Source organism: Ranitomeya variabilis, chromosome 3, assembly GCF_051348905.1.
Source record: "Ranitomeya variabilis isolate aRanVar5 chromosome 3, aRanVar5.hap1, whole genome shotgun sequence".
Lineage (NCBI taxonomy): Eukaryota > Metazoa > Chordata > Amphibia > Anura > Dendrobatidae > Ranitomeya > Ranitomeya variabilis.
Window position 1 is genome coordinate 444,317,163 of NC_135234.1, and position 25,204 is coordinate 444,342,366.

The 25,204-nt window shown below is 44.4% G+C and overlaps 1 protein-coding gene across 2 annotated transcripts in view; it reads left to right on the forward strand.

Moving 5' to 3' along the window:
* MYBBP1A (MYB binding protein 1a) overlaps nucleotides 1-25,204 on the forward strand; it is a 121,803-nt gene that overhangs the window by 53,165 nt on the left and 43,434 nt on the right. For both annotated transcript variants that reach the window (XM_077296482.1, XM_077296481.1), the window contains exons 15-24: nucleotides 1,105-1,256; nucleotides 2,007-2,093; nucleotides 2,311-2,463; nucleotides 2,576-2,737; nucleotides 9,041-9,198; nucleotides 12,678-12,812; nucleotides 12,999-13,095; nucleotides 17,022-17,153; nucleotides 17,485-17,553; nucleotides 19,531-19,644. In XM_077296482.1, the coding sequence (XP_077152597.1) occupies nucleotides 1,105-1,256; nucleotides 2,007-2,093; nucleotides 2,311-2,463; nucleotides 2,576-2,737; nucleotides 9,041-9,198; nucleotides 12,678-12,812; nucleotides 12,999-13,095; nucleotides 17,022-17,153; nucleotides 17,485-17,553; nucleotides 19,531-19,644 (1,259 nt within the window). The remainder of the gene's footprint in view (nucleotides 1-1,104; nucleotides 1,257-2,006; nucleotides 2,094-2,310; nucleotides 2,464-2,575; nucleotides 2,738-9,040; nucleotides 9,199-12,677; nucleotides 12,813-12,998; nucleotides 13,096-17,021; nucleotides 17,154-17,484; nucleotides 17,554-19,530; nucleotides 19,645-25,204) is intronic.

Genomic DNA, 25,204 nt, shown 5'->3' on the forward strand with positions numbered 1-25,204 from the left:
AAAAAAGTGGCTTTGCTAGAAAATGATCAGAGTCTTGGAATGGCTCAGCCAGAGCCTAGACCTGAATCTAACTGAAAATCTGTAGGTTGATCTGAAGTTGGCTGTACACAGGAGATGCCCTTGCAATCTGACAGATTTGGAGCATTACTGCAAGGAAGATTAAGCAAAGATTAACAATTCTAAATGTGCCATTCTGATAGACTCCTACCCAAAGTGACTAAATGCTGTCATAAATTCTAAGGATACTTTATCAAAGTTTTAGTTTAAGGGTGTTCATATTTAGGCAACCACATTTTAGGCTTTGACTTTCCCACCCGAAAAGATTTCATTTTTTTCCCCCCCATTAATTGAATTGTACTATTTATGTTGACATTAAAGGTGGAAAAAATCTGAAGTAATTCTTAGTGTGTGTTTTTTTTTGTCTAAAATCTACCTTTTTAACGGGTTTGTTGACTTTTCATGCCCACTGTATATGGTTAATAACCAGGGTAATCATCTGCACATACACTTAATGTAACGTTTGCTGGGTGGGCTAATATGGACTCTGGTTTTAATGTGTAAAGTTCTTGAATATAAGGCGAGAAGATAACAAAACAATAAAACATAAGTTACAAAAGAAAAGAGGAAAAAAATAGGTCAAAAAGGTCATATTTTGGGAATTCTTCCTCTCTTGCACGTGTCTATCTTTAGCTTGGAGTGGCAACCGTAATTTAATAAACATAGGAAGGTACCGGACAGCCAACTCGATCCGGATGGGGAGACTACTCCCAGGAACCAAATTGGACAACTAGTCTGCCAAAACACGCAAGTGGCTGCAATTACAAGAACAGAATATGATTCGTGAATCTGACAGGTTCTTTACTCATCATTTGAAACAAAACCTATTTTATTAAAACTAGGTTAAATTGAGCTCATTTGGTAGTCTCTTGCTAGTTATGCCGAGTGACACTATAGTTCATTGCCATGGATGTGGACTTTATACCACCTTATAACAAATCAGTATGTCTATTTGTGAATGTTTTATAATGCTGCCATAATGTAATACGATTTCAAAAGCTTTACGCTTGCCGAAGCCTAAAACTGTTTATCCGTACCTTTTGTCAGCTTCAGATGAACCAGTGTGGGTGGAGGTGATGGTTGAAATCCTTCTGTCGCTCTTCTCTCAACCAAGCAGACTTTTTCGAGTGGTCTCTAGGAACGTCTTTAAGAAGATTTGCCCACACTTGACCAAGGATGCTCTGCAACTGATCCTAAATGTATGTATTGTTTGCGTGGACTACTTTGGAAATTAGGGGGGTTGCCCACCTTATCTTTAGATTACCTTGATTTCATGGCACATTCTAATATATAGTATTTCAGGTTCTCTTCAGTCTGCTCCCAGTGAAACCTCCCTCACAGACCACACAACTATTCCCTTCATTAAAAGGGCTGCTGATGGAGGATCATTTGACCAAATCTGCCCATCAACCTCCAATTGTAAAACCACTTTCATATGTGAATAGTTTTTTTATTGAACGATGCTGAAGGACAGGTCTGGTTACTTAACCCTCCACTAGCAGCCATTTTGTGGACATCAAGCTGTGCGCAACCAGTGAGGAAGGCTGGACTAAACTGTAGGAGGAGAACCTGTAATAGTTTTATTTTAGTAAGTGCCACAAAATCACATCCAATACATTAGTTAAACAAAAAATAAAGTGGGCAGTTACTACTAGTTAGTTGCAAATGTAGCTTCCCTACCATGAGACCTCTCGGTGGAGAACTACTGTCATAGTCCGCCATCAATGTTTTACAAGGACAACTGTTGGTCCGAGTGACTGCCCTTTTAATGTATCAACTGATTGCAGTAGTCACTTTAATTTTAGAGGCATTATAAGTGAAGAGACCTCCTGTGGGATCTATGAAAAGGAGCAGAAGTATATGCGATAACATGCGTGTATTATCATGTTGATTTTCCAGTCGTGCAGTGTCATCTAACGGTAATTTCTCCATTGTCATATTATTTTCAGGTTTTTGATCCAGAAGAAGAGCAGAGTGATGAAAGTGCAATTGTGATAACAGACGATAAGGAGCAGAAGAAAGCTCTTGAAGATCAGGTTGTTTTCTTTAATCTACCTCTTTAAAACATCAGTGTCGTCTATGTAGCTGTGCTAAATCTTTACTTACTTCTGTGGATAACTCTGTTAAGTTAAAACAGGTGATATTGAGGCATTTGCTCTACAAACTAATATATAACTTTATTGGGATAGAAAATGGCATTGCTCAACAATGAAGTATGCTTCTTAACTATAATGTTTTTATATATCTTATAAGGAAGAAGAGAGCATGTCTGAGGACAGTACAGACGAGGAAGATGGCGATGAAGATGAAGCAAAAGAGAGTGATGATGATGAGTCAGTGGATGAAGATGTAAATGAGCTGTTCCGCAAGCAGCTGGTGTTAGTCCTACAAGGTGGCAAAGCTGCGGTAAATGATCCATTTTCTTGGATTCATCTCTAGTGTACCCAAGATTTGGAGGTTGTAGACCAAGGCAATTATAGTGTGCTGTGAATAACTAGATTTGTTATTTTCTTGCCAGGATGGAGAAGATAGTGATGATGTGGACGATGAGACCATGATGGCCCTGGATAACAATCTGGCGGCATTATTTGCAGAACAGCAAAAGCGTATCCAGGCAAAGAAGGATGAGAAAGCCAAAATTCGTGAAGAGAAGATCTTGCGGAAGGACTTTAAGATTAAGGTAAGTAAAAAAAATATATATAAATTTTCCCATTAAGGCAGTTTACCTACTGTATAATGAAATTACTTTTAAAGAAATCGCTAATGTTATAGTAATTGTTGCATGCTTTCAACAGGTTAATGCATTGTGAGGTACCTGAAGGAATCCTTTGATTCAGCCCTTAGTTCTTGTCTTTGTTATTGGAGGACACGGATGATAACCTTGCCACTGAGAGGTAGAAACTAGGCAAAAACCCTGTTAGTGCCTCCTACGTAAAGGGATTTTCTCACGAGCAAAGTTGATTTTAATCTAAAGTGGAATAAAGGTACCGTCACACTCCGCAACGCTGCAGCGATATAGACAACGAGCCGATCGCTGCAGCGTCGCTGTTTAGGTCGCTGGGGAGCTGTCACACAGACAGCTCTCTCCAGCGACCAACGATCAGGGGAACGACTTCGGCATCGTTGAAACTGTCTTCAACGATGCCGAAGTCCCCCTGCAGCACCCGGGTAACCAGGGTAAACATCGGGTTACTAAGTGCAGGGCCGCGCTTAGTAACCCGATATTTAGCCTGGTTACTATTGTAAAAGTAAAAAAAAAAAAAAACACTACATACTCACCTTCTGATGTCTGTCACGTCCCCCGACGTCCACAGGGTTATGCGCTGCTGCTCGGAGCTTCCTGCACTGAATGTGTCAGCGCCGGCAGTAAAGCAGAGCACAGCGGTGACGTCACCGCTGTGCTCTGCTTTGACACAGTCAGTGCAGGAAGCTCTCGGCAGCAGCGCGTAACCCTGTGGACGCCGGGGGACGTGACAGACATCAGAATGTGAGTATGTAGTGTTTTTTTTTTTTTAACTTTTACAATGGTAACCAGGGTAAATATGGGGTTACTAAGCGCGGCCCTGCGCTTAGTAACCCGATGTTTACCCTGGTTACAAGTGAACACATCGTTGGATCGGCGTCACACACGCCGATCCAACGATGGACAGCGGGTGATCAGCGACGAAATAAAGTTCTGGACTTCTAGCTCCGACCAGCGGGATCCAGATCGCTGCTGCGTGTCAAACACAACGAGATCGCTATCCAGGACGCTGCAACGTCACGGATCGTCGTCGTTCTCGCTGCAAAGTCGCTTAGTGTGAAGGTACCTTAATAATTTCCACAATTTGATGTGATTAAATAAAATGTTCCTGTGCTGAGATAATCTTAGGAATGTGCACCTGCTGTGTAATTTCCGTGTCTGTGCAGGGACATGGTCTGATCATACCAAATCTCCTGGTATGTCTCCCTGTTTATAATCCATTCGAGGAGAGCGAAGAACGAGTCCTAATCCCCCAGCTGTATGTCCGATCTTCAAAATGAAAAGGAGGCAATCCTCTGCCATATTAAAGCAAAATTCTATTTAGATTAGATTGAGGCTTTATGGTACATTAGGCAGCATACCGAGTACTGCAGTACATATAAAAAGTCTACAAACTCTTCTTAAACTGTCAGGTTTTCGTAAAAAAAAAAATTATGGTAACCATGAGTGTATGCTACTGTTGCTAGGAGGCTGACATTAGGCAAAAAAGTTAGCTCCTCCTCAGCAGGGTACACCCACTGAGTAGCACAAATCTCAGAGGATTTACCGTATTTTTCGGACTATAAGACGCACCGGACCATAAGACGCACTCCAAATTTGGGGTGAAAATTGCAGAAAAAAAGATTTTTTTATAAGATGGGGGTCCGTCTTATTGTCCGAATTTACAGTATCTTGAGGGCTGGCGGTGGCAGAGCAGGGTCACAGGAGGCATGGTGTCGGCAGAGGTGGGGTGATGCGGTACGGCGTGCACCTGAGCGGGGTCCCTTTCACCGGTGAGATGATGCAGCAGCCCGGTAAGCAGCAGAGCCGGGTGAATCATGTTGTTACCAGTGGTGGCGGCCATCTTCCTGAGGCCGCGCGTGTGCAGATGGAGTGCTTTGCTTCCCGGGGCTTCAAGAAAATGGCCGCGCGTGCGCAGACGGAGATCGCGGCGGCCATTTTCCTGAAGCCAAGATCTAAATCTGCAAACTCGGCTTCAGGAAAATGGCCACCGCGATCTCCATCTGCGCACGCGCGGCCTCCCGCGGCCATTTTCCTGAAGCCCCGGGAAGCAGAGCACTCCATCTGCGCACGCGCGGCCTCATGAAGATGGCCGCCGCCACCACCGATAACAACATGATTCACCCGGCTCTGCTGCTTACCGGGCTGCTGCATCATCTCACCGGTTAAAGGGACCCCGCTCACTGCGCATCCTCATCCCCGCACCTCTGCCGCCGCATCTCTGCCGCCGCCACCACACCACTGCAGGTAAGCCTGCATTACGACTATTAGACGCACCCCCTATTTAACCCCCTTTTTTGGGGGGGAAAAAGTGCATCTTGTAGTCTGAAAAATACGGTAGCTTAGTGTCAGTAGGAAGCAGACCCAGATCTGATCCCAGACCCATTTCTCTCTTAGGCTACTTTCACACTAGCGTCGTTTGTAATGCGTCGCAATGCGTCATTTATGGTTGTGCGGTGATTCAGTAGGTTGAGGATCCCTGCAGGCTTGTAGGCTTGTCGGAAGAGATGAGTCTTCAAGTTCTTTTTGAAGGTGTCCGTGGTAGGTGAGAGTCTGATGTGTTGGGGTAGAGTTCCAGAGTATGGGGGAAGCGCAGGAGAAGTCTTGTATGCGGTTGTGGGAAGAAGAGATAAGAGGGGAGTAGAGAGGATCGGAGGTTGTGTGCAGGAAAGTACCGGGAGACGAGGTCACAGATGTATTGAGGAGACAGGTTGTGGATGGCTATGTATGTCATAGTAAGGGTGTGTGCACACGTTGCGGATTTGGCTGTGGATTCTCAGCGGATTTTGCTGCGGATCCACATTAGTTTTCCATGCGGTGTACAGTACCATGTAAACCTATGGAAAACCAAATCCGCAGTGCACATGCTGTGGAAAATTCTGCGCAGAAACCCAGCGGTTTATTTTCCGCAGCATGTCAATTCTTTGTGCGGATTCCGCCGCATTTTCCACCTATTCCTTTATAGGAATCCGCAGGTGTAAAAACGCAGGTGAAATCCGCACAAAATCTGCAGAATCCACTCGGAAAAATCTTCAATGGAATCCGCAACGTGTGCACATACCCTAAGGGTTTGAACTGGAGTCTCTGGACGATAGGAAGCCAGTGAAAAGCAAATTCTGTTGTCATTCTTGGACAATGGAATTTAACATGTGCCAGCTGGAAACGCGTGGCAATTCCCACTCATTTGTGCATCTTTCATGTGATTGTGGGGTTCCAATGGGTTGTCGTGGCAGCCGGGGATCTGCACAAGACCCCCATTCCTGTCATTATGACACTCCTGTGAACGCCAGCTTGTGGCCGACGTTCATTGATCCTGATTTCTGCAATACATAGCTATTCTTCGTAGTACAGGCAATTGGATGATTGCAGCTTCAAGTCTAGGAGACTTGAAGACAATGAAAAAGTTTTTAAAAATAAGAAAAAATAAATAAAATTCAAATCATCCCCCCCCATTTTGTCCCATTGAAAATAAATCAATAAAAAAACACCACTTGGTAGCGCTCTTTTCAGAAATGTCTGATCTATCAAAATAGAACCAATTTGGAAATGCCAGAATTACGTTTGTCTTTTTTTTTTGGCTGCCACAACATTGAAATAAAATGCAAGAGGCGATCAAAACCTCTTATTTACCTCAAAATAATTTATTAAAAATATCATCTCGGGGTACAAAAATAAGTCCTCACCCAGCCCCAGATCCTGAAAAATGGAAATTTTATGGGATTTTAAAAATGGTGACAAACACAAAACTTTCTCATACAAGTATTTGAAGCATTTTTTTTCATCACTTAACAAAGTATAGTTTATTTTTTATTTATCTGTGTACTCGTAATTAACTGGGGAATCATATTGCCAGGTCCGTTTTAACATACAGTATACTGAGCATGGTAAATAAAGAAACAATTGTGGAATTGCGCTTTCTTTGCAATTTCACCCCACTTGGAATTTTTAATCTCGTTTTCTAATACACTATATGATAAAATCAATGGAGTCATTCAAAAGTACAACTAAAAAATCTCAGAAATATATATAATTTTGAGTTCTCCTCAAGACGGTCATCAACCTAAACACTCTTACATGTGCAAATGGGAATCTATTCTGGGTAGAGAACTCTTGCCCCAAAACTGGCATATGATCGGGATAAAGGAGGCCAAGTCATCTATCTGCACCCTTTACAAGGAAAATCAGTATAAAATACTTATGTTCTGTTATCACACTCCTGAACCCCTCAATAACCAGATGTGTGTTCGTATTGCTGCTCCGATGTTGGCATGTTATATCATATCTTCTGGTTGTGTCCCAGGATTGGGAATTTTTGGAGGGAGGTGGGTACATTGAGCTCCAAAGTTCTTCTTTTCCATTTAAATTAGGGTTTCACGCTTTATTATTTGTTTTATTTTGTAATGTGGTTGGAGAGTCAGTGACATTCTCCTTATTTTCTCTTAGTCCTGTAAAAGCTTGACCTGACTCATTTGTCAAAATTGTTAAAACTGTAATACAGGATGGATATTTATCTTGGTACCGTGTTAGCCAGTAGATAGAAAAATGTTTAGAATTGAGAGTCCTCAGTGGTCGATACCTTTTAATGGCTAACTGAAAAGATGGTAACAATTAGCAAGCTTTCGAGACTACATACGTCTCTTCATCAGGCAAAGACTAAAACAAATTCTGAAGAATCACATATTTAAGCACAACATAGCACAGAAAAAAAAAAAAAAAACATGGATAAGACAGGTGGCATGAAGCAGAATTACCATGAGTGATAAACAGTTATGTCCATAAATGTTGGGCCAGTTCTTAGATAAGGAATGTTTTATTGTCCTCTGATTGGGGTCTCTGTTGTGATGACCCCTCATAGTCTGAGGGACAAGTTCCTTAGTTGATGTAAAAAGACATAAATCCATGCGACACATTCATTCCACCACTAAGACAGTCAAAGGTCATCATCAGCTTATACTCCCAGTCTCTTCTGTCTCTCTGAGTTTTGAAGTTTCCTTTTAACACAAGTAATTTCATGTCCATAATGCTATGATTTGGGAGACAAAAATGTATTGCCACAGGTAGATCCATTCTTTTTTCTCTTATTGTATGGCGGTGAGAATTCATTCTTGTTCTCAGTTTTTGCCCTGTCTCCCCCACATACAGACCCCCAGTTGGACATTTAGTACAAATAATTAAGTACACCACATTAGATGTGATGCAGCTGAATGTACCTGGTATCTTGTAGTCCTGATGTGAATTGGGGATCTTTATCTTGTCCGTGGTCATTATAAATGGACAGGTTTTACATTTTTTCTGATTGCAGGGAAAGGTACCTGCAGCTGTTGGAGAGGACAGGAAGCTCTTGACAATGATGCTTCTTAGATTTGGGGGCTGTCTAAAACACAGTAGTGGGGGGTCTGGGAAAATGGATTGTAAGCGGGCATCTTTTTGTAGTAAAGGTTGTAATTTCCGTGCAGCTCCCCTTAGCACCTCCAGATCTCCAATTCTAAACATTTTTCTAAAACTGTAATACAAATTTACAGTTTAAAAAAAAAAAAAAAAGTAGAACTCCAAGCCCTCATATGGCCATATTGGCGGAAAAAATAAAGTTATGGCTCTGGGAAGGAGGGAAGGAAAAATTAAACCGAAAAAAAAAACCTGAAAATGGCCAAGGTGTGAAGGGGTTAAGTCCAAGTGGGTGTTATTAGGTACTTTTCACTGCAAGTGTACATGTATGAGTTGCTCTTATAACTCCCACTGGGACATGACAAAAGTTAACTCGTTAGGTGCCAAATATTTGATTGCTATTATCTCTGCAACGGAGAGACAGCCACTATTACTTTGTGTGTTTAGTTTAAAATGAGAAATTTGGTACAAGGTCTTCATCTGCACTCCAATGGATGTCCAGTAGGTGGCAGCAAGATACAGCTTTTCAGGTTGACCTGACTAAGTAACATGTATTTTTTCTTGTAAGTGAAAGCGTCACTAGTGTGTTACTGCCCAGATAGGATTTTAATAGTATGATTTTATCCACCTTTAATTTTCACTTATTTTCTGAGCATTAAATAAGGTGTTACTTAATTTACTCCTGGACTCTTAGTGATCAGCACTGGGTTTCTCTATTCTGGAAGCCTTTAATTACTGTTACTTCTTCTGTGGCTGTAAGATCTCTTGTCCCATGGTGTCAACTATAAATATGGGCTGCCTTAGACCATGGTTATATTACATAATTATTTTGTTGTGTTTTTTTCTTATCTCCAGGTTCTGGACTTGATTGAAGTCTTTGTGACCAAGCAGCCTGATAGTCCGATGGTATTCAGTATCATTGAGCCTATGATTTCTGTAATAGAACAGAGTATGAACTCTGAGTCCAGCCAGCAGGAGCAAGATTTCCTCCGGAAAACCGCTGACATTTTCATGTAAGTGTATACTTGTTTAAAAATTGCAGTGACAAACGATATTCTGTAGAAATCTCATTTTGTGGTTAGAGTGCACTATTGGCCCAAAGAATTACATCAGGATATTTTATCACTAGATTCTTAAAGCGCCACTCCAGCTGTGTGATTTTCTTTTTATCAGTGCTGGAGTGGTGCTACTAATTTAACTTCCCTGCCTCCGGTCTCCTGCTTACCAGTCGTCATCTTTTTCTGTTATCGGTGTCACTGATCGGTCTCCAGCAGTTTGTTTTTCCAACAAATTTTTATTGGTTACAAATTTAACAAAGGTAAGGGTAAACCAGAACAACTGTCGCTTACTCAAAAGTCAAAGATGGTTCAAAAGGAAAAATAAATACGTCCTGGGATGTCTGGAATCACCGTCTCCAGCAGTTTGTGACCTGCCAGATTGCTCCAGTATTTGCTGGGCGAGCCACAGGTCACTGATCAGTATAAGTCTGAGAGCCAGAACGATGCTCTTGTAGACTTACTTTGAGCACTTGTGACTGTTACCTCTGACTTTCAGTCAGTCAGAAGTTGTGGTCACAAGATGGCGGATAGGATTGATGCCGGACACAGTTGTAGACGGCGGCTGGTACGTATAATCCCCCTAGGGAACCAGGGTGGATTGATTTAAATCACGCCGATTTAAATCATGATTTAAATCACGATTTAAATCAAAAGATTTTTTTCTATTTAAATCGGATCGATTTAAATCATGATTTTAATCATGATTTAAATCACTGATTTAAATCAAAAGTTTTTTTTTAATATAAATCACGATTAAAATGAGAAGTGAGAGCAGTGCGCATGTGCGCCCATAGTTACACGGACGAAACTAGGGGCAACGATCTAACGCCAGGGTGAGGGGGGGACCCCAAAGTAAGTAAAAATCTTTTTTGTTTTACTATATGGCAATAGGTAGGTGTTTAAAAGCAGCATGTCTTAATTGTATAAACTATTAATAGCCTCCACATTTTGTTCATACTGCCCCTTTAATTCCACACTTCTAGCTTGGTTTCACTTTTGGTTTAGTTTCTTTTTCCATTCAGTTGACATGCCCAAACTTGTTGGATAGTCAGCATCCTACAGAAACCTCTGGAAGAGCATGGCATTGTGAATGTTACACATATACAGCCTTTATTCGATCCGATTTTTTTGATTTTTTTAAAAAAAACATTGATTTTTATCCACCCTGTAGGGAACGTACATTGGTGGCATCACTACAGCGCTAAAATACAAATCCCACTGAAGTGCTGCTTTAAAATGTTGTTGTCCCTGGTCAAATGAGTGAAAGTAAGTAGTGTAGCATCGCTGAGTCTTGGCGATTACAGATAAGTGTGAGGGACAATGTTAGAGAATCTCTAGATCTTCAGTCAAAAGACCTGATCGGTCATGTCACTATTATAGGGTCCCCTTCAAATCACTCTTATCATTTACACCAGGAAAGTTCTTGACATCCGAGCTAAACAGGTCTTTAGAGTTACCTTAACCCTAAGGGTACTGTCACACAGTGCCATTTTCATCGCTGCGACGGTACGATTCGTGACGTTCTAGCGATATCCATACGATATCGCTGTGTCTGACATGCAGCAGCGATCAGGGACCCTGCTGAGAATCGTACGTCGTAGCAGATCGTATGGAACTTTCTTTCGTCGCTTGATCACCCGCTGACATCGCTGGATCGTTGTGTGTGACAGCGATCCAGCGATGTGTTCGCTTGTAACCAGGGTAAACATCGGGTAACTAAGCGCAGGGCCGCGCTTAGTAACCCGATGTTTACCCTGGTTACCAGCGTAAACGTAAAAAAAACAAACCGTACATACTCACAATCCGGTGTCTGTCCTCCGGCGTCTCAGCTTCTCTGCACTGTGAGCGCCTGCCAGCCGGAAAGCGAGCACAGCGGTGACGCGGTGACGTCACCGCTGTGCTTTCCGGCTATGGCGCTTACACAGTGGAGAGAAGCAGAACGCCGGGGACAGACACCGGAATGTAAGTATGTACTGTTTGTTTTTTTTACGTTTACGCTGGTAACCAGGGTAAACATCGGGTTACTAAGCGCGGCCCTGCGCTTAGTAACCCGATGTTTACCCTGGTTACCCGGGGACTTCGGCATCGCTCCAGCGCCGTGATTGCAAAGTGTGACCGCAGTCTACGACGCTGGAGCGATAATCATACGACGCTGCGACGTCACGAATCGTGCCGTCGTAGCGATCAAAATTGCACTGTGTGACGGTACCCTAAGGAGATGAGAAGAAATGAGTCTGTGGACCACACTAATGTATAGACACAATAGGGTAGGCGGGAAATAAAAGTATCTGTTAACTGGATGCTATTATAGTTTACATGTGGATGTGCGCTGCCATGTGGAAAAGACGAAGCATGCTAATCAGAGTGTGGGTGGTAAACTTGTCAACGCGTTTCGAAGCATACATAGTTCTTCTTCAGGACAACCACGATCGCTACCTGTGGGAAATTCATGGAGTCCGACTGAAACATTGCTGATAAAACCAGTTTAATTCCAGACAATAACTCGACAGGCTAATGTATTCTTATAGGGATGTAGCGTTCAGGTCAGGAAACGCACAGGTTGTCTGTGCATGCAGATTTCAAGACCCCGATGTGTGGAAGCTGGCTAATGTAGAATCCTCTTTAGCAAGTCATTATCGATTTCTTAATTTGTCAGGACAGGTAACATGCATACTGAAATGTGACTCTACATTTTTCTGTTTGCAACAGTCCATGGGCAATGTAGTGAGCATCATTTCTTATTGATTGCATTACGTTACAAGCATGGTAATATCTTCTGCCGAGTTTGCACGTCTTCACTACAGTGGTAATTAAATTGCTATAAGGTCATTAGTGCTAGGAATGATAACGAACCGTTCCGTGAAGGGCATTTCTGTAGGGCAGGCTTTCCTTATTAGAGGCTACATTTTGTTAGTGCCGTGTATGCAAATCTGACCGAGTTATCTCTTTATTGCCCATTTGCCTGTATATAGACAGTAATATTGTTTTTATGTGTCATTTTCTTCATTAAAATGACTGCCGTGCCTTAGATTCTTATTATAATATTATATAGATCACAACTAATCCTTTCTATGCCTGACACCATGCATTCACAAATGATGTCATTAGCATAAGGTAATGGATATCTGCAGGTTCAGGCAATTGGGTTTTGTATCGGCTTGGAATGGCTGAGGCATTGATCTGGGGTAAAGCATGGACCCGTGAGGCTCTGGATGTGCATTGCCCAGTTTGCTGTAGATTTACGGTGTAGTAAAATTATTGTCCCTCCAGCAGAGGCTCCTTCTGAAACTAGTTGGTCTGCAGGTGTCAAGGCATGCTGGGGGTTATAGTTTTACAGCTTTTGGAGTACTACAGGTTACTGTCTCCCCTTCTGCACAAACTAATATGTGCTCTATTACAATGTGATCATTTACCTGTCTTTTCTACTTACACAGGAATGGTTTGTGCAAGAACAAGCGGTACTGCAAAGATGTATCCGAGCTCAAGGATGACTTGCATGATATGATGGAGCGACTGCTGCAAAGGGCCAGCAAACAAAGCGACTCTTCCGTAGCCTTGTATTGTTTCAGGTAAGATATGAGAACACAATTTGCCTGGACTCTGTTGCTGCTGCCGGCAGACAGATTGATAGTGATGGAACGGAGTGCGCTACCTATTGAGTGCTCTGGATGATGGAACGACGGAGTGTGGCTTGTGATTGTATAGTAGGCAGTACATTAGATTCAATTTTAATGGATCGTTTGCTTCCTTAACAGCGCATCACTGTACCTATTCAAGGTATTGAAAGGGGCCAGTACCGAGCAACCAGAGGTGGAAAAGAAGAAGGGCAAGAAGACAGAGCCATGTGCTCAGGTACTAGTGTCCTCACTCAAAACTGGGTGTAATCAATGGCAAGAGTCACTGCGCCTGTTTCTTTTTATAACTTGTTTTATTGAAGATTTTACTGTATAAGAAGGCTACATCATAGAACAAAGGAACAAACAGTATTTCATATTGCTCATTAATACTGTCTGACGAAGTTAACCTTGTCCTTAACATACCATGGGTCTAATATCTTAACCAAAACCATGAGACACACATGTCAGGCACCAAATATCAAATCTTTTATCACGAGAGTATACTCCTCATCGCCTGGGCACTAAGGGGCTAAGGGGAATACAACCATGCTCCCATACATTATCACAGTTTTAGGACAGTGTCTATATTTTTCTATACCTCCCTCTCATAGGAAGCTGCAGTATTTACCATATTGACCCAGTATGAAATCTGTGGGGTCTTGTAGTCATCAATCTCATGACTATAGCCTTGCGAGCTAAAAGTTAAGTTTTCCTGAGAAGAGTGCGAGGTTAGTGAGGCCGGGTCTCCTCCTCTGGGATTCCTAATGTACGCACCTTAGGGCAGAGTAATATAGAGCAATACATACACCTTAGGGCAGAGTAATATAGAGTAATACATACACCTTAGGGCAGAGTAATATAGAGCAATACATACACCTTAGGGCAGAGTAATATAGAGCAATACATACACCTTAGGGCAGAGTAATATAGAGCAATACATACACCTTAGGGCAGAGTAATACATACACCTTAGGGCAGAGTAATATAGAGTAATACATACACCTTAGGGCAGAGTAATACATACACCTTAGGGCAGAGTAATATAGAGCAATACATACACCTTAGGGCAGAGTAATATAGAGTAATACATACACCTTAGGGCAGAGTAATATAGAGCAATACATACACCTTAGGGCAGAGTAATATAGAGTAATACATACACCTTAGGGCAGAGTAATATAGAGCAATACATACACCCTAGGGCAGAGTAATATAGAGCAATACATACACCTTAGGGCAGAGTAATATAGAGCAATACATACACCCTAGGGCAGAGTAATATAGAGCAATACATACACCTTAGGGCAGAGTAATATAGAGCAATACATACACCTTAGGGCAGAGTAATACATACACCTTAGGGCAGAGTAATATAGAGCAATACATACACCTTAGGGCAGAGTAATATAGAGCAATACATACACCTTAGGGCAGAGTAATATAGAGTAATACATACACCTTAGGGCAGAGTAATATAGAGTAATACATACACCTTAGGGCAGAGTAATATAGAGCAATACATACACCTTAGGGCAGAGTAATATAGAGCAATACATACACCTTAGGGCAGAGTAATATAGAGTAATACATACACCTTAGGGCAGAGTAATATAGAGCAATACATACACCCTAGGGCAGAGTAATATAGAGCAATACATACACCTTAGGGCAGAGTAATATAGAGCAATACATACACCTTAGGGCAGAGTAATACATACACCTTAGGGCAGAGTAATATAGAGTAATACATACACCTTAGGGCAGAGTAATATAGAGTAATACATACACCTTAGGGCAGAGTAATATAGAGCAATACATACACCTTAGGGCAGAGTAATATAGAGCAATACATACACCTTAGGGCAGAGTAATACATACACCTTAGGGCAGAGTAATACATACACCTTAGGGCAGAGTAATATAGAGTAATACATACACCTTAGGGCAGAGTAATATAGAGCAATACATACACCTTAGGGCAGAGTAATATAGAGTAATACATACACCTTAGGGCAGAGTAATATAGAGTAATACATACACCTTAGGGCAGAGTAATATAGAGCAATACATACACCTTAGGGCAGAGTAATACATACACCTTAGGGCAGAGTAATACATACACCTTAGGGCAGAGTAATACATACACCTTAGGGCAGAGTGTGTGATGGCGATGAGGATAGATGTGACCTCTTTCCAACAGTCTGCAATAGGAGGTGGTACCACATCAGGTGTATAAAATCTGCGTCCTTTTCCTCACACCTATGGCAATCTGCAGTGGTAGATCTTCCCATTTTATAGAACCTGCTAGGTGGCAGGTAGCACTGATGGACTATATACTTTTGGACTAACTTGTTGTTAATTTCTGGTGAAACATTGTGGGGAGGTCAAGATTGTTCTCCTGCCTTCCTCTGATAGGGAGGGTATTGCTATCCTCCATTTGGCCTCAGCTAACAATGGTGATGTGGATCATCTACTGCTTAGTAATTGGGTGTATAAAAAGGAGATAACCCGCCTTGGGTTCTTGGCTCCTTGGAATCCCTATCAGGGGGTGTTAGGATATGAGAGAATTTCCATTGTCTGGGAACTGGGTATATAGGGCATGCCTTAAGGTACCTTCACATTAAGCGACGCTGCAGCGATAGCGACAACGATGCCGATCGCTGCAGCGTCGCTGTTTGATCGCTGGAGAGCTGTCACACAGACCGCTCTCCAGCGACCAACGATGCCGAGGTCCCCGGGTAACCAGGGTAAACATCGGGTTACTAAACGCAGGGCCGCGCTTAGTAACCCGATGTTTACCCTGGTTACCAGCGTAAAATGTAAAAAAACCAAACAGTACATACTTAAATTCGCGTCCCCCGGCGTCCGCTTCCTGCACTGACTGAGCGCCGGCCCTAACAGCAGAGCGGTGACGTCACCGCTGTGCTGTACTTTCACTTTACGGCGCTCAGTCAGTGTGGGAAGCGGACGCCGGGGGACGCGAAGGTGAGTATGTAGTTTGTTTTTTTTACATTTTACACTGGTAACCAGGGTAAACATCGGGTTACTAAGTGCAGCCCTGCGCTTAGTAACCCGATGTTTACCCTGGTTACCAGTGTAAAACATCGCTGGTATCGTTGATTTTGGTGTCAAACACGACGATACACGCCGGTCTGACGACCAAATAAAGTTCTGAACTTTGTTCAACGACCAGCGATATCACAGCAGGATCCTGATCGCTGCTGCGTGTCAAACTAAACGATATCGCTAGCCAGGATGCTGCAATGTCACGGATCGCTAGCGATATCGTTTAGTGTGACGGTACCTTTAGTTGCAGATATCTAAAAAGTGTGTTTGGGAACTTGATAGAGCTGTTGATATTGACCAAAGGAAGCTGCACCAGTGCCTTAGCCCCTAAGCTGGGCATCTTGGGAAAGTAGTGTGCCAGTTTACTAAAGGTATAGTAAATATCAAGTCCACAGCCTGTAATTTATTTAAATGTTCACTGGGATGTGAGATAAAATGTAAAAGGAGCACTAAACCTAGAAATGAATGTGCAAACTTCACAAGGAATATAGATGCTATCAGTTTTTTTTTTTTTTTTTTACATGATTCTAAACCGGTCAGTCCTGTAGAAATCCTGAAGAGTAGAGGGGGTAACTCTCCTGATGATCGCTTCTAACTTTGATGGAAAGCTGGAGCCAAACCCCCTTTAATAAGGAGGGAATGACTTGCTAATTTATTATTTTCTGCATTCGGGGAACAGTAGGAGGAGTAACCTGTGGCAGGCATTTGTTTGCTATAAGCGGTCTTTTCAGGTTTGGGAGAGTTGCATACTAGGTTGTATGCAGCTTCACAGCAGTTTTGGGTAACCTTGCCACTAGGTATAGTGTCCCTCTTTATTTCACTGTCTATTTATTTTGTTGTGAAGGGTGCATATTTTCCTTGTTTAGAGGATGACATCTCTTTAAACCTTTAATAATGCCTTATTAATGAATGTGTGGAATAGGGGAGTAATTCAGGGGCTCATCAATGACACTGCAGTATTCTAGTCTGCCTTAATAAGAAGGATGTTTATTCACCATAAAAGCTCGGCCTTCTCAGCCTAATGAAATGTGACTGAAGCACTCCCGGGCATTGCCTCACATACTCTAATATTCTCATTGCTCTTCTCTTCCCCAGGCTGTCTGTCTGGGCTACCTGGATCTTGAAAGAGTCACTTCCCTCTATAAAGAAGCTTTGCAGGGGTTCATGACCAAGAGAAATAGCCCTCTGACCTCTGCCATGTTTGTAGATCTGTTCAGTCGCTTTCCCGTGAGTACTTGCAGATTCCGGATAGAATTACAGTTTATTAATATGATTTCTTGTGTCAGTCTTATACAGTACATGTACTATATTAGAATTATAAGATAATGATCATTCCTGTAGTCTTTGATGGGTTCTGCTGCATTCATCATGCTCATCTTGCCATGTCAATCTGTCTTGGCCATCTTCTGCCTGGTCCTCCAGAGATGGAACCATTCATGGTCATCAGCTCACTACCCTGGTGTATAGAGGGTGGTTTTTAAACATATTTTCAGTTGTTTGCTATTAATACCGGAAAGCTTTTTTTTTTTCTTAATGATATATTTGTTTTTCCTGTTAGTTTATTTGCAAGCCACTCTTGGGCATCATAATGAAGTCCGTTAAAGATGGCGCCCGGCAGCATCAGCAGGTAAGCATATTTTTGGAGACCAATTTTGCTTTTAAATTGACAATATGCCCTGTCATGTAGGACACTTTAGTGGCCTAACAGTGTTTTCTGCACAGGTTTTTACAACGAGACTGCAAAGTGAAGATATCCGACCCTGTTTTATAGTGACACATAAGAGGAATTATGCAAAATTCCCAGTTTCATTTGTTATAACTCTTAGTTATTACTCTGCTGAGGTTTTAGTGTTAGAAGTTACAGGAGCAAAGCTGCTGTGCTGTGACCCATAATAACAATTCCGGTTTCGATGGCTGGCAAGATCAGTGTTGTCTTAGGGATGTTATGGAAATGACTAATTACATCAATAGCTGCAGGTTAGCCTTAAAGGGGTATTCCCATCTCCAAGATCCTATTCCAAATGTAGTAGGTGTAATACAAATAAAATTAGTGAATATCTCCAATTAGAAATGATGAATATTTTTTTTCTTTATTCTCTATGTCTCTTTCCTCATGTGCATATGACCTTGAGTATCCATGGTTACGACCACTGATGAACTGACAGCTAAATGCTAGCGGCCATAACCATGAATACCTAAGGTCCTGCACATGAGGAAAGAGACCTAGAGAATCCGAAAAAACGATACTACATTTCTAATTGGAGGTATTAGCTGCTATTATCATCCCACCTACTATATCTTGGGATAGGATCTTGGAGATGGGAATACCCTTTTTAAATTACGGTAAATATTGGCATTAACGTGTATACTGTCTTAACACGCGTTGAAGTAAATGGTAATTTGGATATGCACACAAACTTAAATAGAAATATGAGGCATCGAAGCATAATATTGGTAGGTGTTGTAATTTAATAGCTGATACTAAGGCTACTTTCACATTTACGTTAGAATCCGCAGCGTATCATCCACAACCGCAAACGCATGCTTCAACGCATGCAAACGCCTGATAACGCAGCGTTTTTTATCCGCATCAGCTTACGCATGATGGTAAAATAAATGCAGCGTTTGCATGCGTTTTTACATGTGTTTGTGCTTTTTATGCGCATGCGTTTGATATTTCCAGGAGGGTGTGTCTTTAATGGGCATGCGCAGTCCGAAGTACGCAAGCGCATCAAACGCATGCGTACGCAAAGACATGTGTACGCATGCGTTCCCATAGATAGTAATGCATTTTTTTGCCGCATTCCTTGCGCTAACAACCACATACGTTTCTAGGCGGCAAATTGACGCCTCTAAAATTACTACATGTTGCGTTTACCGCGCCAAACCGCAGACGAAACGACGCATGCGTCGTCAAACACGGCAAAACGCAACCGATCGCAGACTCATGCGTCCCTAATGTTAAATATAGGAAAACACAACGCATGCGGATAATTGCAGAAGAAACGCTGCGAACACAACCGCAAATGTGAAACCGGCCTTAGTAGTCTGTTGGTAGATTTGTACAGCTTCTCTCTCTGATCTGACCCTGGGGTGCAGAGAGAAGCTGCTGCACACAACAATAATTGTGCAGGTTTACTATATGAAATGAAGAAAAGTCTGTAGTCGCGGTCTGCAGTTGTCACCCTGTCATGGCTCCCATGTATTTCCCATGTGGTTGGGCGGTCATGTGATTGCATGTATGTGATTTACATATTTCCTACTAGGCTAAACTTCTTCTGTCCATTTTTGATGTATAGATGGATATATCCATCTTATACAAGCTGGCTGTGCTGTTTGCGGTAGGTGTAATTTGTAGACCACAGGTGGAAGTTATTCCTGAGACTTTGTATAGGCTGCAGCCGCACTACATTCCTTCCCGTAAAATTTCCATAGATGGCTTCCTGTGTGTTATGCAGCGGTATCCGCGCTGCTCTGCCAGTGTGTTCTCTCTATGCAAATAGGGCAATCTTGTGTTCTCATTCAATGCCTAATAATAAGTAACTGCTTTTTCATTTTGCTTGGGGTAAATGTCCGACCTTAAACCGATACCTTTTAACCGTAGGCACAAGCATGCAGCCTTCTTCTAAAAGCTCTGCAGAACCCCAGTCTGAAGCAGACCCTATCGCCTTCAGAGAGGCAAGATCTCATCAAAGAGGGGCTGACTCAAGTTACAGAGGTAAGGTATTTTTAAATACAAGGCTGTCTTTTATGTATTCTGTAACAGTGTGTGTTCACTTGTAAATGTGCACGTGTACAGAGAGAGACTTGTCAGTCACTGTCATCGGGTGGGGAGAAGCCGCCGGGAACCCGCCTATATGACCATGTCACGGCTCTTTCCCCAGCAGATATTAAAAGTATGTTTATCTCTGGAACGCCACAGCGTTTCAGTCAAATGCACGTGATCGTACAGCCAGGGGTTGATACATTCTGCCCACAGTTTGGGCAGCATGTACCACCTGCTAGGTTCCCTTTAACACCTCAGGTGCCAGGGTGAACAATTAAAAAATCTAATAGTATTCACGATGAATTAGCTTTTTTAATCTATTTAGAGGATGATTGGGTATCTGTTTGAATATAATAACAGCAAGGGCATACAAAAGGTAAAAAGTCACCCAAAATTCTCTTGGTAATTTAACCCCTTCATGACCCAGCCTATTTTGGCCTTAATGACCTGGCCATTTTTTGCAATTCTGACCAGTGTCCCTTTATGAGGTAATAACTCAAGAACGCTTTGACGGATGCTAGCGATTCTGAGATTGTTTTTTTTTCCGTGACACATTGGGCTTCATGTTAGTAATAAATTTAGGTCGATAATTTTTGCGCTTATTTGTGAAAAAAACAATAATCTGGCGAAAATGTTAAAAGTTTCGCAATTTTTAAATTTTATTCTGTTAAACCAGAGAGTTATGTGACACAAAATAGTTAATAAATAACATTACCCACATGTCTACTGGACATCAGCACAATTTTGGAAACAAAATTTTTTTTTGCTAGGACGTTTATAAGGGTTAAAATTTGACCAGCGATTTCTCATTTTTACAACAAAATTTACATAACCATTTTTTTTAGGGACCACCTCACATTTGAAGTCAGTTTGAGGGGTCTATATGGCTGAAAATACCCAAAAGTGACACCATTCTAAAAACTGCACCCCTCAAGGTGCTCAAAACCACATTCAAAAAGTTTATTAATCCTTCAGGTGTTTCACAGCAGCAGAAGCAACATGGAAGGAAAAAATGAACATTTAACTTTACTCTGTCGCCTCATTGGGGGACACAGGACCATGGGTGTTATGCTGCTGTCCACTAGGAGGCGACACTATGCATAATCTGAAAAAGATTAACTGTGGCTCCTCCTCTGCAGTATACACCCCTGGACGGCGCCAGCCTTCTCCAGTTTTTGCTTAATGTCTCATAGGAGGCACACCTAAAAGATTTTTACTCCGTTTTTTCCGACGGGATTACAGATGAAGAAAAGAGGGTCTCCTTTGAGACTCCCGGCATGGCTTCTTCCGTGGTGCCCAGTTGAAGTAGAGATGGCTATTCCCCATGTCGCTCCTTCCCCAGTCCCTCGGGTGCTGGTTCAAAGTCGAGACCCCTCCTCCTTCCCCAATTCCTTTTGGTTTCTGGGTTGAGGTCGAGGCGAGGATAAAGGCCCCTGAAGGTGTGACAACAGCACCCTCCCTAATCCCCCTCTGGGGGTATTAGGTTGAGACGCCTCAGGTAGGGCCTGTACAGGCAGCATTCTACAGCTCCCAGCAATGGGCCAGCACACTGCGCCTGCATCCAGGGACCCCAGCCCAGCTGCGGGCTCCTGTCGGGGCCGGGGGGAGTGGAGGCAGGCATGGCACATACAGACACAGGGCTCCCTGCGCCTCTGTCTCTGCGGCAGCACCAGCTCTATACTGCCTCAGGGAGACCCCAACCGGGCTCCCCCTTCCGCTCATAGCCCCACCGCCATCCTGCCTTTAAATCCGTGGGGGTCCGGTTCAGATCCGACCCCCTCCCGGACTTTTGCGCCGGCCTGGAGCCCTTCTGGGCCTCAGGCATCTAATTTAGGCCCCGGCTTCGGCCTAGCTGAAACCGCCGCCGCCTCCTCTCCGCCACCCGGCCCGCCCCCCGGATGACAAATATGACACTCTACAGTGTCATAAAGGGGGTGAATCGAGACAGAAAGGGCGTGTTTTTACACAACCTTGCCGCCTTTTTCCAGCTCTCCGCCCCCTTCTCCCCCTTCTCCCCCTTCCTCTCCTTCTCAGCAGCCATTTTCTGCTGCAGATTAACCCTGCATCTCCCGGTTTGCAGGACCAGGCAGCCAGTCTCCGGGGGGCACAGGACTGTGGATCTTCGGCGCTGGACCTAGGGGCACACTGGTGGGGTAAGATCACAGCTGGGTTTTTTACTCAGCTGTGAATCCATATTCCCTATAAAGCTCCCCTATAGGTTTCTCTACCCCTGTAAGGTCCTCTGCCGGCAGCCCTTCTGCACTCTGTGCACTATGCCGGGCTCAAGGTCCAAGAGAACCAGGCAGAACTGCTATTATGCATTCTGCACAGCCTGAGGGACCGCTCTCCCCAGTGGCAGCACGTACCCGCATTGCCAGAACTGTATACAAACTAATGTGTCAGAGCCCCAAGAAGCCCCTGCCAATGCCTCAGTGTCTAATGCCACGCCGGAATGGGCTACTCAGATATCGCAATCTATGACGCAGTCTATAGATAACCTAACCTCCATATTGCTTCAGGCTCTGCAGGGTCATGCCTCGGCTATGACCGTTACCCAGCAAAGGGAGAGCTTGACTCAGGAACAAGATGACACTGGCACATCCAAGTCTAGGTCAGGACACAAGCGGACCCATAGATCAAGTCCATCTGCGTCATCCCATAGCACACGGTCATCCCCCTCTAGGGAGAGACACCGTAGCTCCAGGTCATCTAGACCGTCCCATTCCAGGGACAGACAATGCAGATCTCCGCAATCCCCGACCAGAGAAGGCCTCCTCCCCGGCTCACTCAGCAGGGGACGCCTCCGTGATACACAGGATTCGGAAGGCATCTGCGACTCTGACTCAGACAGGGAAACGGAGGGGTCCCTGATCCCAATCCCTCCTAGCAATACAGCGCTAGTTGAAGACATAATCTCTTCCATCCATCGGGTGCTGGACATTTCTGATCCGCCACCAGAGGCCCCAGAACATAAGATTTCCTGAAGCCGCCTAAGGTTTTCTCTAACCACCCAGAGTTTAAGGCGATCCTTAAAAAGCAGCTCTCACAGCCTGAGAAAAGATTCGCTAATCGCAAATATTTGGAGGCGAGGTACCCCTTCCAACAGAAGGACACCAAGGAATGGACAGATCCACCCGAAGTGGACCCCCCCAGTCTCTAGGCTAGCAGCACAGACCCTCCTTTCACTGCCAGATAGCTCAACCCTCAGGGACGCAGCAGACCGGCAGGTAGAATGCATGGCTCATTCAATTTTCGAGGCAGCAGGGGCATCCCTGGCTCCCGCGTTCGCCTCAGTTTGGGCTGCCAAGGCCATTCTGGCCTGGGCAAAAAATTTACAAGCTCTCCAAGCATCCGCTCCTGAGCTGTCTGACCAAGCGGTTCAAATAGCAGTTGTAGCAGACTACATGCTTCATGCAGCTCTGGATTCAGCAAGGGGAGTAGCGGGGATAGCATCAAACGCCATCACAATTCGGCGTATCCTCTGGCTGCGGGAATGGAAAGCGGACGCAGCCTCAAAGAAGTCCCTCACGCACCTCCCCTACCTCAGTGGGAGACTTTTCGGTGAACAGTTGGACACTATGATATCCAACGCTACCGGGGGTAAGAGTACTTCTCTTCCCCAACTCAGACCTAAATGCACTTACAAGAAGTGTAACCAAACTCGATTCCGATCCTTTCGGAATTCCTCGGGCTGGTCCGTCTCGCGTCCAGCACAAAATCGTACTGTTCCCCACGCAGGGACAACTCACGATTGACGCAAAGGTCGGACAAGACCTGGCAGTCAAAAGCAGGCCAGCCTAAGCCCAGAGGAGGAAAATCTCAGACTTTCTCCTCATCATGACTCACGGGTTCCGGAAGACACCACACCAGTAGGCGGCCGACTATTGCTCGTTCATCAAGTCTGGCTGCCTCTTACAGAAGACAGGTGGGTCAGGGAACTAGTGTCTTCCGGATACAAAATAGACTTCACCTCCAACCCACCGGACCGATTCTTCCTCTCTGTCCCCCCCCAAAACCACCAGCCAAGGCTCGTGCCTACCACCAAGCGGTCTCCTCGCTTTTTCAAGCAGGAGTCATAGTACCGGTCCCCACGACCGACTGCTTCCGAGGGTTCTACTCCAATCTGTTCGTAGTTCCCAAGAAAGGAGGCAGCGTATGGCCCATACTAGACCTAAAACAGCTCAACAAATATGTACGGGTCCGTCACTTCCGCATGGAGTCCCTTCGGTCCATCATTGCGTCCATGGAGAAGGGAGAATATCTTGCCTCCATAGACAGACAAGACGCATACCTGCATATACCCACTGCATATACCCATTGCACCTGCCCATCAGAGGTTTCTCAGGTTCGCAATAGGCCAGGACCACTACCAATTCGTGGCTCTCCCTTTCAGACTCGCCACGGCTCCCAGAGTGTTCACCAAAGTCATGGCAGCCACCATGGACGTCCTGCACTCCAGAGGCATAGTAGTCGTTCCATACCTGGACGGTCTACTCATCAAGGCTCCCACCTTCAAGGACTGCGAGCTCAGCGTCTCAATCACAACCGATACTATGTCGCATGGGCTGGTTAATCAACCTACAATAGTCATCACCAACCCCGAGTCAGTCCCTGACCTTCCTGGGAATGCTATTCAACACCTCCAGGGGTCTAGTGCTCCTTCCCAAGGACAAGGCACTGGCTCTCCGCCTAGGAGTTCGCACCCTCCTCCGCAAACCCCCTCGATCTCTCCGGTTTGCCATGAAAGTCCTCGGCAAGATGGGGACAGCAATAGAAGCGGTCCCATTTGCCCAGTTTCACCTCAGGCCTCTCCAACTAGCCATTCTCAAGTCCTGGAACAGGAATCCTTTTTCTCTCGACAGGGAGTTCCAGCTAACGTCGTCAACCAGGAGGTCCACTGCACTGGTAGCTCAATCCAACCTCGCTAGCAAAGGGGTAATCCCTTCTCACAGGTCAATGGAAGGTTCTGACCACCGACGCGAGCCTGACGGGTTGGGGTGCGGTGCACCTACACCACAGGGCAGGTGGTCCCCAATGGAAGCGACCATGCCCATCAACATCCTGGAAATTCGTGCCATCCTCCTGGCATTGAGGGCCTTCCATCACTTACTGGCAGCCTCTCACATCAGAATACAGTCGGACAATGCCACGGCCGTGGCATATGTGAATCACCAAGGGGGGACCCGCAGTACCCAGGCGATGCGAGAAGTGTCACACATCCTCCGCTGGGCGGAGGACACAGGGTCGGTTCTTTCGGCGGTCCACATTCCGGGTGTGGACAACTGGGAAGCAGACTTCCTCAGCCGACAAGGAATAGACTCGGGAGAGTGGTCTCTCCATCCCGAAATTTTTCGCCAGATCTGCCATCACTGGGGGGCCCCGGATGTGGACCTAATGGCATCCCACTTCAATGCCAAGGTCTCCAACTTCATGGTCAGAACACACGATCCGCGGTCGCTTGGAGCAGACGCTCTGGTTCAGGACTGGACTCAGTTCCAGCTTCTGTATATTT